This window comes from Schistocerca serialis, chromosome 1, assembly GCF_023864345.2.
Source record: "Schistocerca serialis cubense isolate TAMUIC-IGC-003099 chromosome 1, iqSchSeri2.2, whole genome shotgun sequence".
Lineage (NCBI taxonomy): Eukaryota > Metazoa > Arthropoda > Insecta > Orthoptera > Acrididae > Schistocerca > Schistocerca serialis.
The window spans coordinates 205,610,214-205,624,158 of NC_064638.1; the positions used below are offsets into that span (position 1 = coordinate 205,610,214).

At 44.1% G+C, this 13,945-nt stretch overlaps 1 protein-coding gene across 3 annotated transcripts in view; it reads left to right on the top strand.

Moving 5' to 3' along the window:
* Positions 1 to 13,945, top strand: part of LOC126465694 (carboxypeptidase M) — a 500,418-nt gene that overhangs the window by 385,237 nt on the left and 101,236 nt on the right. For all 3 annotated transcript variants that reach the window (XM_050096325.1, XM_050096327.1, XM_050096326.1), the window contains exon 4: positions 12,559 to 12,695. In XM_050096325.1, coding sequence (XP_049952282.1) covers positions 12,559 to 12,695 — 137 coding nt within the window. The remainder of the gene's footprint in view (positions 1 to 12,558; positions 12,696 to 13,945) is intronic.

Here is a 13,945-nt window from a genome sequence, read left to right on the forward strand (position 1 = left end):
ACCACTGTGGCATTACCGACACACAGTTCAGAATTAACGTGTCAAATGAGTACTCGAAAATCCTTCCATCAAGCTGCTAGCCACTGTTACACATTTCTGTTCATGCGACAGTCGCAGTGTCTGTTTACTTCTGGCATAAGAAAGATCATCAGCGTTTATTGATTGGCAGTATCTGCAACCCTCCAGGAGTGCGATCTATGCGAACAAAGAGATTAGTTCTTCTAGAGGAAACCCAAAAAGCTTCCCACAGACCGTACCACTGCATGTTCTCCCAGCCAAGGTCACCGTCTACCAAAGAACGCTTTGCTCACTGGATCGGTAACCTCATTCCAATCAGGGCGGAGCTATCATGCCGATTGATACGTTTCCGGTCTCTTATTTTTCTTGTGCCATTATTCTGCATCGGCGCAAGGACGGTATGCTTATTAGCGGATTTGGCGTGGTTTGTCAAAGGGCTGTCCGAATGCCCTTTCTATCGCCACACCATCTCCTCCAGGACGGAATGTGTGTTTCCCAACTACCTGCGTGCAGTGCTATTTATGTGGAAGTAAGCGAAAATTTTCTAAATATTTGCGACTCGTGTAACTTAGGGGAGCCGTGGATACCAGCCAGATATTCACCCGATGGGATTTGGGAAATCGCCTAAAACCCACATCCTTTCTGGCCAGCACACCGATCCTCGTCGTTAGTGCGCCAGGCGAGTTCGGTCCGGGGCCATAGTACCTCACTGTTCCTGATGCGGTACACACACAGATACCTTTTCTGCATCTGCACCTCCAGTGTAGTAGCTCTGGCGGCTATTTGCTCGTGGGATTTTCTGCAGACTTCGCTTAACTGACGGTTTAGGTACATGTCTGCTAGCCTAGTTTCAGAGATGATCCGTGTCAGCCTTGTTGTAGGTCCAGTACACTTTCGCAGCGGACCTTAGGAAGGAAGGAAAGTCAAAATGTCTTCTGGATATTGAGTTTATAACTGCCGAAACATTAGTTACGTGGACAAAATGACCTGAGCAAGTCCGCTACGGCTTTTTGAAGAAACGATCCCTTTGTGAAGTAAAAATGCCGGAAAACCTAAATCTTTATATTCGGATGGAGGTCTGGCCTCTGTTCCTACAGATATGTTCTGCACCGGATTAGGAACAATGAGAACACAACCCAAATTAACAGTGTACAACAAGTTTATTAATAAGTACATAAACAGTAGCTCCAGGCTAGAGTAAATTAATTACAAAAACTGTTTGTAGTCGTTCGTGGTAATCACTGAATTTACCCAAATTCGTAAATGAGCCGATGGCCCTAATACGGATAAATTCAAAGGTATAATTCACTCTGTAACGTGTGATAATGGCGACTGCCAATACCAAAGTCCTTTAGCGGTCTCCAGCGTAGAGGCCACTACCCGGCGATGACTGAGGTAGCCACTGGCGGCCACAGCGATGAGTGGCTGCTGCATGGCATCTATGGTTCTGATGTTTTCCTTAGCGACAACACTGATTAATGGATCACGTCTGTGATCGGCACTTGGCTCAGAGGAATCGAAGGAAAAGTCTTGCCTGGAGAGGCTCGGCGTCAGCCTAAACACCGAGTAGCGCCAGGATACACCTTGACCTGCTTGCAGCAACATGACCCGCAGAAGCCAGTCGGTCTGCAGGGCCGTTGAACTGTGATGGCGCACACGCTATGACCTGCCAGAACGGAGAGTGTTTACTAGTGAAGCCACTGTGGCTTTGCCGGGTTAGACCACTGGCATGATGCTGGCGTGAGAAGGGTTTCTGGCACAGGGAGGGCATGTACACTGCTGGCAGCAACACAAAGAATGACGTCACATGACATGGAAGATAACGTCACGGAGACTCGAAGTTTGGGCAACAACAGTTCAGAAATGTTACGACTGCTGTCTAAATTACCGGCTAATAGAACCGTGAACTCCATTGCCATCCCCATACCATCGCCGGCCGCTGCAGCCGAGCGGTTCTAGGCGCTTCAGTCTGGAACCGCGCTGCTGCTGCTACAGTCGCAAGTTCGAATCCTGCCTTGGGCATGGATGTGTGTGATGTCCTTAGGTTAGTTAGGTTTAAATAGTTCTAAGTCTAGGGGACTGATGACCTCAGATGTTAAGTCCCATAGTGCTTGGAGCCATTTGAACCTATACCATCAAGCCAGGTGCTGAGCCAGTATAACGACGAAGAACGCAGTCTGGCAATGTTCGTTCTGCTCGAAGCCTGCATATACAAATACTTCCACTGTGACGCTGTACACAGATCTGCGACTCACCTGAAAAGAAGGAGTAGTGCCACTGCTATGTCCAGTGCTGCCGGTGCGACTCTGCTGCCGCGCCGAGTGAAGCTACAACAAAGGTCGCCCTACAACTGTTCACGGTGCTCCAGACATAGTCGCACGGTCTATGTGGACACGTGTAATCTTGGAAACGAGTCAAATTTCTGACTTAAAGAATCTAACATAGGCATACAATTATGCATGGACAAGCGAACAATATGTCCCTCTCCTTGGACGCTAGTCCTTGTGGCACTGTTAAGAGTATGTAAGCGGAGCAGACACGGACGGGGGGGTCACACTAGCGAAGATATGAGCTGCAAATGGGGAAATCCATTGAGACAATCGCCTTTGACAAATGTCAGATTATTATTACGCAGGGCCTATGAAGGAGTATCTCGAAAACGTCGAAGCTGGTCGAATGTTCGCGTGCCAATGTTGTGAGCATCTACGGAAAGAGGTAGAAGGACAGTGAAACTACCATTAGGCGCTGAATGGTTGGACATCCACGACTTTTCACAGAAGACAAGTATTACAGTTAGGAACAGTATTTTTTGTTTTGAGGCAGCGCGAGTCGGAGGCTTGTTTGCTCTGTAAAATAAGTTAGAGGGTGATATGTTGATATGTGGCATCTCCGCCGAAAGAGCACAGAGCTGGTGCCTCCTACCTTCCAACTTTACAGAAGCTCTCCTGCGAACCTTGCAGAACCAGCACTCCTGAAAGAAAGGAGTGCTAGTTCTGTAAGGTTTGCAGGAGAGCTTCTGTAATGTTTGGAAGGTAGGAGGCGAGGTACCGGCGGAAGTAAAGGTGTGAGGACGGGGCGTGAGTCGTGCTTGGGTAGCTCAGTTGGTAAAGCGCTTGCCCGCGAAAGGCAAAGGTCCCGAGTTCGAGTCTCGGTTCGGCACATAGTTTTAATCTGCCAGGAAGTTTCATTACGCTTAATGTTTCTTGGAAGTCCGTAAGTGCTCTCACTATCAGACAGTTTATGAGTGTAGTGTAGGTAATTTGCGCTCCATTTTACGCAAAAGGTTGTTTTTCACGCATCTCAATGTTTATGATGTCATACGTCCTGAAATACGTATCTCACAGTGGCGTAATTTTGCAGGTACATTCAGTGGTATGTGTCGATACTGTTTGTAGAATGTGTTGCCAATATAGTTTGTGATAAAAAAAATTAAAACGTCATGCCTGATGCTGAAGCTTTACTGCATGGACAGAGAAAATGCAGCAAGCGATAAACTTTTTTCCTTCATTATTTTGTGCGAGGTGTCAGCGAGAAACAGTTTCGTAAAGGTTTGTAAGTAAAGTTTGCTGTAAACCGTTAAGCGCTCTCATCCCCAAATAACAGATGAATATATTCTGGGTAATTTGCACTTCGCGAGTCACGCTGTCTCAAAACAAAAAATACTGTTCCTAACTGTAATACTTGTCTTAGTGCGTTAAACCTCTATCTTAAGATTATACCTCTTATTGAATAGATAGTGACAACATTTCAAATCTTTAAATTCATTCGATAGCTGTGTGCAGTATTAAAATCAAATTTTAGTTGCCCCTAGAAACCATTAAAGTATCAACCTGCGATTGGGACGGGGGTAATCGTTTATTAATACAGTATAAGTCCTTTTTTTCCCCTCTGCTTGATAAAGTTCGTATCGCCGACATTGTTTTCAGTCCCCATAGTTTTAGCTTGCCTCAGTTCCCTTCCGCTACAACGTTGGGAACTTGACGAACAGATACATAAACAGAAATTATGTATGTATTATTGTAAGAGCGCGACGGCTCCTTCACGTTTGTTTCAGTGTGAATGCACTAATATCGTCCGAACTCCTAGGGAAATCAATAATTTGCGAGTGCGAGGTTAATGGGCGAGGGACGCCGCATTGCAGCGTGCGGTAAGGGTCAGGGACCGCGTCAGGTTGCAGAAGCCGTTAAGGCAACTGCCGATGAGAAGCGGTAAATCCAGGTTCGAGTCTCGGACCGGTACAAATTTTCAGTTCTAGGCACCACTGCACTGCTACAGTGCCCTGTGCCGCTGGAAGTGACGCATTCCCACTCATCCTTTCCCTTTCCATCCCCATTCTCTATTTGATATAGAAGAAATTATATAGGGTGAGTCACCTAACGTTACCGCTGGATATATTTCGTAAACCACATCAAATACTGACGAATCGATTCCACAGACCGAACGTGAGGAGAGGGGCTAGTGTAACTGGTTAATACAAACCATAAAAAAATGCACGGAAATATGTTTTTTAACACAAACCTACGTTTTTTTAAATGGAACCCCGTTAGTTTTGTTAGCACATCTGAACATATAAGCAAATACGTAATCAGAGCCGTTTGTTCCATTGTAAAATGTTAATTACATCCGGAGATATTGTAACCTAAAGTTAACGCTTGAGTACCACTCCTCCGCTGTTCGATCGTGTGTATCGGAGAGCACCGAATTACGTAGGGATCCAAAGGGAACTGTGATGGACCTTAGGTACAGAAGAGACTGGAACAGCACATTACGTCCACATGCTAACACCTTTCTATTGGTCTTTTTCACTGACGCACATGTACATTTTTTTATGGTTTGTATTAACCAATTACACTAGCCCCTCTCCTCACGTTCGGTCTGTGGAATCGATTCGTCAGTATTTGATGTGGTTTACGAAATATATCCAGCGGTAACATTAGGTGACTCACCCTGTATATGTGGAATAGAGGTCCGCAGTGTATTAGGTCAAAGCTCGTCGTGCAGCGTTCCAGTTTCACGGCTGAAGACATTTCCTTCCCTGGAGTGGATTACGAGAGCGAACTCTCGCTTCGGACTTGCTGGTGTCCGCACAAGCCGCGAACGTGAGAAGGCATGTGAGTAAGCTGTCTGAAGCCCTACTCTGATTGCTTCAGAACGGGATTAGAGAACCCGTCAGCGAAAGGAGCCACGTAACCGCCACTCTCACGTATTTCCTTCTGGAATCACTGCAAAAAGTCCCTCTGTGGAAGCACAGTTCAAAAGACAAGTATCTGCAGGAATGTGATGGAGGAGATGTAGTTGCTGAAAAGTTGTGGAACAAAAAACACTCAATTACAAAGATTAAAATACTCAGAGGTAAGTAACTTGCTTGTTGAGATACGGGCCATTCTCTCATATGGTAGCCATCTCTGTTGGGACTACAGGAGGTGTTCTGTGTTTACCATCTGTCTTACACAGTTCCTCAGTCCTCCTTTACAAAGACTCAGCTCGTAGCGTAAACATGGCTACCCTCAGATTTGGCCACACACGTTCCTGCAACGTGAGTAAGATATCGATAAGTGAGGTGTTAAACCCTTGGTAGAAAATTAGAAACATTAAGATCAGATAGATTCTAAACGGCGATACGACGCCACTGTCCCATCTCGATTAATTCGTATTTTAGGAAACGTCTGGGTTAGACTGTATCATACGAGGCGTGGAAAGTACGATGGCTCCCCATCCTGCATCCTGTTTACAACACACCTGCAATCATTCTACACGGGTGACGTTCTCCAATACCGAGGCTAAATTGTCACGCCGAAATTGTTGATAAAGAGCGACTGTTAATACGTTTGGTTAAGTCCACCGCCCACAAATCTGTCATCCACAGTCCTCGCCCACACACTGATACTAAAGCAGACCCGATAACTTGCTTGCATGATCGCTAGAGGCTTTGCATTTCTCCACACGTGTTTCTGTGGTAATTTATAATTCTACTTCGCAAATAAAATGTAATCTGAGAACTGCGGATTATCAGCACTCAATGTTAGTGTTCACCCGTAATCTGAACTATAATCTATGATTGACGTCAGCGTTATAGTCAGTGGTCTAAGTGCAAATACACGAGCCACCATTAAGAAATAGCCATCGAACTTCTACACTACTAACAGTTCTCAACACAAGTGAAATGATCCACACTTCAAAAGACACGTCACTATCTCCTGTAAGAATAGAAAAAGACAAAATCGTCGTAGATTCCTGCGTTTGTCTGAACAGCACGGTGCTTTACCAGGCTATACCATAGCTTTCTTCCGATCATTGAACTGACCTATCCAGCCATATATAGAGGGACCTACATTTTAAAATAACGTCAGATCGACGGTACAACTCGGCATCTTTCACATTAAAAAACACTGCCAGAAGTTGAAGTGATAAGAGACAGATAAAAATCCTGGGACTGGAACAATTTAAAAAATAAAAGTATGGCCTGTGTACTAGCATACATATACATTACTGGCCATTAAAATTGCGACGCCAAGAAGAAATTCAGATGATAAACGGGTATTCATTGGACAAAAATATTAAACTAGAACTGAAATGTGATTACATTTTCACGCAATTTGGGAACATAAATCCTGAGAAATCTGTACCCAGAACAACCACCTCTGGCCGTAATAACGGCCTTGATACGCCTGGGCATTGAGTCAAACAGAGCTTGGATGGCGTGTACAGGTACAGCTGCCCATGCAGCTTCAACACGATACCACAGTTCATCAAGAATAGTGAATAGCGTATTGTGACGAGCCAGTTGCTCGCCCAGCATTGAACAGAAGTTTTCAATTGGTGAGAGATCTGGAGAATGTGCTGGCCAGGACAGCAGTCGAACATTTTCTGTATCCATAAAGGCTCGTACAGGACCTGCAACATGCGGTAGTGCATTATCCTGCTGAAATGTAGGCTATCGCAGGGGTTGAATGAAGGGTTGAGCCACGGGTCGTAACACATCTGAAATGTAACGTCCACTGTTCAAAGTGCCGTCAATGCGAACAAGAGATGAACGAGGCGTGTAACCAATGGCACCCCATACCATCACGCCGGGTGATACGTCAGTATGGCGATGACGAATACACGCTTCCATGTGCGTTCACTGCGATGTAGCCATGTCATGATGCTGTAAACAGAATCTGGATTCATCGGAAAAAATGACGTTTTGCCAACGTGCACCCAGGTTCGTTGTTGAGTACACCATCGCAGGCGCTCCTGTCTGTCATGCAGCGTCAAGGGTAACCACAGCCATGGTCTCCGAGCTGTGATAGTCCATGCTGCTGCAAACGTCGTCGAACTGTTCGTGCAGATCGTTGGTGTCTTGCAAACGTTCCCACCTGTTGACTCAGGGATCGAGACGTGGCTGCACGATCAGTTACACCCATGCTGGTAATATGCCTGTCATCGCGACTGCTAATAATACGAGGCCGTTGGGATCCAGCACGGCGTTCCGTATTACCCTCCTGAACCCACCGATTCCATATTCTGCTAACAGTCATTGGATTTCGACCAACGCGAGTAGCAATGTCGCGATACGATAAACCGCATTCGCGATAGGCTACAATCCGACCTTTATCAAAGTTGGAAACGTGATGGTACGCATTTCTCCTCCTTACACGAGGCATCAAACTACGTTTCACCAGGCAACTCCGGACAACTGCTGTTTGTGTCTGAGAAATCGCCTGGAAACTTTCCTCATGTCAGTACGTTGTAGGTGTCGCCACCGGCGCCAACCTTGTGTGAATGCTCTGAAAAGCTAATCATTTGCATATCACAGCATCTTCTTCCTGTCGGTTAAATTTCGCGTCTGCAGCACCTCATCTTCGTGGCGTAGCAATTTTAATGGCCAGTAGTGTAATATAAACATCGACTCTGCGTATAAGCCATCCTTAGAAGCAGTAATGTGACCATCGGTCAAAAGCCTGAAGAACCACGTTTTGTAGCGCTGACGTGCAGGAACAGAGTCAGTGAGGCTGTGGGAGGCACCGACAAAGATGTAGAGCCATCCGACTCCAATGCCGTGACCAAATGCGCTATGTTTCTCGCTTGAGGAATCATAGCGCCAACAGTGCAATCAAAGTAGTCGCACAGATTTTCGACTGGGTTTAAATCCGGGGAGTATGGTGTCCAGGGGAGTACGGTAAATTCGTCCTGGTACTCTTCGAACCACGCGTGTGACATGCTGCAGTGTCCTGATGGTAGCTGCCATAGCGCTAGGGAAAAACGAACTGCTTATAAGGGTGGACACTGTCCCCAAAGATAGATGCATGCACTAATGTCCCTTCCAGTATGACGAATTCACCCAGGGAATGCCATGAAAACATTCCCCAGACCATAACATCCCTCTTTCGGTCTGGACCCTTCCGACGAATTTTGCAGAGCAGTAGACGCCAACGACCGTCTGTAAAATGGAGTAAAACAAGTGATGCACCTGAAAAGGCTCTCTGCGCCGTTCAGTGGACGTCCAGTTGCGATAATGGAGTGCAAATTCCAGCCTCCGTCGCCGATGGACAGCGTGGGTGCAGGAACCACTGAACCTGGTGCCTGCTGCGGAGGCCCTTATGCAGCAACTTTTGTGAGAATGGTCAACTCTGCTAGGTTATCATCTTCAGTATTTTATGTGAAAGGAATCAAACAAATCTTACAGTTTTAATTTGTGTTTCACAGTCGTTTATCGTATACAGCAGAGTGCAGCTCATAAGCAATGGGTTGTCATACTGCTAGAATGTAATTATGTACTCCATTAAGGATGCAGCGGGCTGCGAATGGCACCAGTGTTCGTAATACACTGACACGATTTTCTGACAGCAGAGATTATCATATGTCAGGTACTGTTCTGTTTCCAGCCGATTTCTTCTGGTTTTTTTCCATCTTCGTGACTGCGAAGATGTACATAAGACATGACCGTTGCATTCGCCGATCCTATATGTTCTCAGTTACCAACCTTGTCACTGATACGTGATCCGATTTACGACATGCGGATGGTAGCGTATTCCTCAGCGTGCTCTCTTTACTTCTCTACTCCTACAACAAGTGGAAGAGACTCTTGCAACGTGGTCAAGTGTTCAGTGAAACTTGTCTTCGTTTGTTATTAAGCTTATAAGGCCACTGAATCAGGATACGAGGAAAACTGACTTACAGCACGTAAAGACATGGAAGTGTCTCACATTTTCTTATACACCCATGATGTGTAGGACGTATAGGTATCCGAAACAAAATCAGTGAGATACTTTTGTCTCGCCACCCCTTATTACAAATTTCCCGTGGAAAATCTTGCATTATGTAGTTGAAGTTCCTAGATAAATCCCATTGAATGACTCACTGTTCTGAGCAATAGATATGTGTCCTTGGAACACAGCATAGTCGTAGACTTGGAATTACCTTGAACTTGGAGGAATTTTTAGTGCTATTCTAAACGGTATTAAAATTCCAACAGCTACATATCCTCTTAGGTCAAACTGCCAAATGTGTTAGTTGAAATGGCTCTGAGCACTATGGGACGTAACATCTGAGGTCGTCAGTCCCTGAGAACTTAGAACTACTTAAACCTAACTAACCTGACAGCACACACATCCATGCCCGAGGTAGGATTCGAACCTGCGACAGTAGCGCTCGCGAGTTCCAGACTGAAGTGCCTAGAACCGATCGGCCACACCGGCCGGCTCTGTGATAGTCGGGTTGGGGGGGGGGGGGGGTACTTTGATTCGTGACTAATTACTGTAATTTGAAAAGTGGGAAGTACGGAAGCAGAGTTCACCACGTTAACACAAAGCACAAAAAGAACAAAAGTCCAGAAAGTAACATGTTGTTGTGTTAATGTAGCTATATTGATGAACGAACGACCTAGATCGTCTCCTGAATACGAAACCGAGGCGCCGAACTGCGTTGTGACTAATAAATATATGTTAAAGTTGGTGGGTACGAAGCGTTCTTATAGTTTTGACTGTTTAACATGTTACTCATTTAAATAGTATTTGTTGACTCACCTGCCGCAGTACTTTTGCAATGATGAGAATCTGTCTTCGCGTGTTGACAAATTATTTCCAATATTCTCCTTCCAGGATTCGAATAAGAAACTTTTTAGGTCCAAAAGACAGGTACACAGTACACACTCTGTTGTGTTTCCTGTGGCAATCATGTGATCTGCAATATCATGATAAAAGTTTTAATTTTCAGGCTTTAGGTGTATTAGGTCTCCATTTAGGAATTTCGTAAGTACGTTCTTTCTCATCAGATATACACACTACAGGTCCATCAGGACTTTCAAAACTTGCATTTCGGTTGCAGAAATATGTTCTCATATATATTGTAAGATAATGTTAAATTAAAGTATACTTTGTAATTGTGATACTAAATGCAATATAGGAAATATATGGACGAAGAAACTACGTGAAGTACAAATGGAAACAACTTAAGTGCTCTACTTATCTCGTGTTGCCGTCGCCGCCCCCGCCCCTCCCTGCGGAATGGAAGAATAAACCTCATGTAAATATCACACTACGTATTCTTCCACCTTTGCTGGAAACCTTATTGGATTTCGTTTCACGTGGAGCGGAAGCCAAGCTGTCTCCAGTACAGCCAAGTACGATAATGAGGATATGTATTATGCTGTGCGTTACGCGTACATCATTTCAGCGATGATACAGGGCAGTAGCTTTATCGGCGCATTTAACTTGGACAGCACTGGCCAAGCAAATGATCCAACTAACCTAAAGTGATGTGAACAGTTGCAGTAAAGGCGTAAAAAGAGACGAGCAGAGAAACAATATAGCTTTGAATGTAATTAAATTTTTAAACAGAATGGAATAATACATGGCAAAGTTCAGGCGATACATCGGACGGAAAATATAACATGCTCTCGACCTAAGCTAACGTAGTATTGCAGTTAAAAACAAGACTGATGAAAATTTCTATCTTTAACAAGGGTAATCTTTCTGCATGAGCTACGTGTGGCGTAAAAGTGCACTGCTGATTTCCCATGTAGTTAAATATCGAAGCCACTGAAGGTGTTGCAGTCAGTCGTCTGGTAATCTCTGTAGGCCTACTCCTCCCATATCGGAATAAGGTACATTTCTGTATTGTTACTTGATAAGGAGGCTATAATAAGCAGAATTCCACGCCATCAAAAATCCTCATTTACTCCATCTCTTTTATGACGTGCTGTTCTGCATTTCGCCATCGTTCGGCAGTGATGTGTCACAAGGCTTCGTGCATTAGTTCCGGTACGTTCGGCAATTAAATGTCTTGTTATGTCTCGCGACGAATCCCTGAACTTGGCTCCAGATCAGTTACATTGGGTTCAGATTGCAAATGTTACGGTGACAACTATAAAAATGCAGCATTTATTCAGTGTACTGGGTGCCGCGAAAATGATTGTTTTCGTTGTATTTACGATGCTTATTACTCTGGCTCGTGTGAGACAACACCTATCCTACAAAAGAATGGGCATATTCAAATAAACAGTATTTGATTTTTAATTTTCCTACAAAAATTTAGTTGTGTAACGTTTTATTAACTTCAACAATCTTTTAAAAAATATCGATGGTTAAATATGTATATTTCTAATGAAAACCACAATTTTCAGTGCGATATGTAATTAGAAACTAGAAGACGTGCACTTTTCTTGAAAAATGACGGTTAAGTATGAGTTAATTAACATATACTTGATGAATTTCACATTATTCAAATCAAACAAAGAAAATTATAGACACAATGCGTTTTTAACTGCCGCCAGCTATCTTACACGATTAGCGTTTACGACGCTACCGCTTACGCCACGCATGTATTTATAGCACCCTCCCTTGTATTTAGTACACAGTGTGTCTTGAAAAACATCAAAGCTGATTTCTTCCCTGCAATCTTGTGAATAACGTTCAGAACAACTTGTTTCTCGCCATTAACGGTGTTCCGTGCGCGTGTTTCACTACGAAGCAGGAAGCAGTCCCGCCATTTTCACAGTTCGTATGAGCAGCGCGACAATCAGAGTATAAGTAGCGTTTAGAAAGACTGTGATTACACACAATTTTTGAAATACAAATTAAGTAGCTAAAGAATGATTAAGAAAACCGTTGATGGCTTTTAATCCATCAGAGTGTCTTAAATTTCTTTCACAATGACACAGTAATAAGATATCTAATACCAGAGGTGGACCTACTTCCAAGAGCGGAAGAATACCAGTGTATGAGAGCTACGGCTGCTGACCAATCATCGCGTTTCAGGTTCATTCTTATGATTGAACTAAGCATAGTCAACTATAAAATAAAATTTCAGGGTTTTCTGGGGTATCTGTGTACAGTTTTGGAGACAGAGGAGCATTAGATTTTCACGTTATCAGTGGAAGGCATAAATAATACATTTAGGATTCCCTGTGCCATGCAAACTATGGATACCTTCATGTTCAGTTGCCCTTCAAAAAGTGAATCACATTGTGATGGCTATTTAAGTTTTTTACCTTTTTTTTCACTGATGCATATAACTGCTGTTTAACCAAGTTCACGAATGTCGTATGTTCTTTTGCAGTATCTGGTTACAAGCTACCACACAGACCCGTACATCAAGTGGTTGCTGGACAACACACGCATCCATATCCTGCCATCTATGAACCCTGACGGCTTTGAGGTGGCTCGTGAGGGCCAATGTGACGGCGGCCAGGGGAGGTGACTGTCATACACTTATGAGGATAGCTTCTCTTTCTCTCTATCTTATCCTGTTGTTTTACTGTTATGAAATCATGGTGTGAGCTGTCTATTGAATGAAGCTATGCTGTTTATTTTGTCGAAAACTGATGAATCTTCAGTTATATTATCAGTTGTTCACACACTTTTAAGCTACTGTTCATTGATGATTAAATCTCAGAGGAAATATTCGCTTACAGTAAATAAAGTCATTTAAAAATAAACACAAACGATAGTCTCACTGATACAATATACTATCTCACGTTATATACAGGGTGCATATAAAGTCTGGGAACAATTTCAATTATTTACAGCACAAGAACCAAACATTGTACAGATATCATACATATGTCATTTTGAAGAGAGCCCTGACTTTTTTTTCCTGTGTATATCGCCACAGCATTGTTTGGTAATTTGCCGATGGTCAGCGCTAGTCGCAAACATGGCGAGTTCAAGTGCGGAGCGAGCTTTCTGTGTATTGGAGTTTGACAAAAACAAGTGTGCTACAGCTGTTCAGTGGATATTTAGAACCAAGTATGGCAAGAAGCCATCAACAAGGAAGGCCATTTACCACTGGCACAACTAATTCGTTACGAAGGGGTGCTTGTGCCCAGCAAGGGGAAGTGGACGTCCCAGTGTGAGTGAAGTTGAATGTGGAGCACGTACGAGAGACATTGATAAGGAGTCCAAAGAAATCGGTGCGTCGTGCATCCCGTGAACTCGAAACGGCTCCAATGACAGTGTGGAAAGTCCTGCGACGGAAGCTGTCTATGAAACCTTCAAATTGGAGCTAGTGCAGAAGCTCAAGGACGACGACAAAGACAAACGTTTTGAGTTTTGTTCGCAGTTGTGACAGCTGAATGAGGATGGGAATGGCATTGTTGATCGCTTAATTTTTAGCGACGAAGCCCCTTTTCACACTAATGGAAAAGTGAACAGGCATAACTGTCGAATCCGGGGTACAAAGCATCCAGACGATGCATTGAATTTGAGCTTGATTCCCCAAAGGTAATTTTTTTTGTGCCTTCACGTCGAAAACTTTACCGGCCATTCTTCTTTGCCGAGCACTGGCTAGCAGTGGCTGATGCCTCAAATGCAATCGGATCCTCCGTTCATCTTTCAGCAAGATGGGGATCCACCCCATCTTCATCGTGAAGTTCGTGGGTACTTGAACACGGAGCTGCTGCATCGATGGATCGACCATGCTAGAGAAGGGGACAGCTGTTTGATGA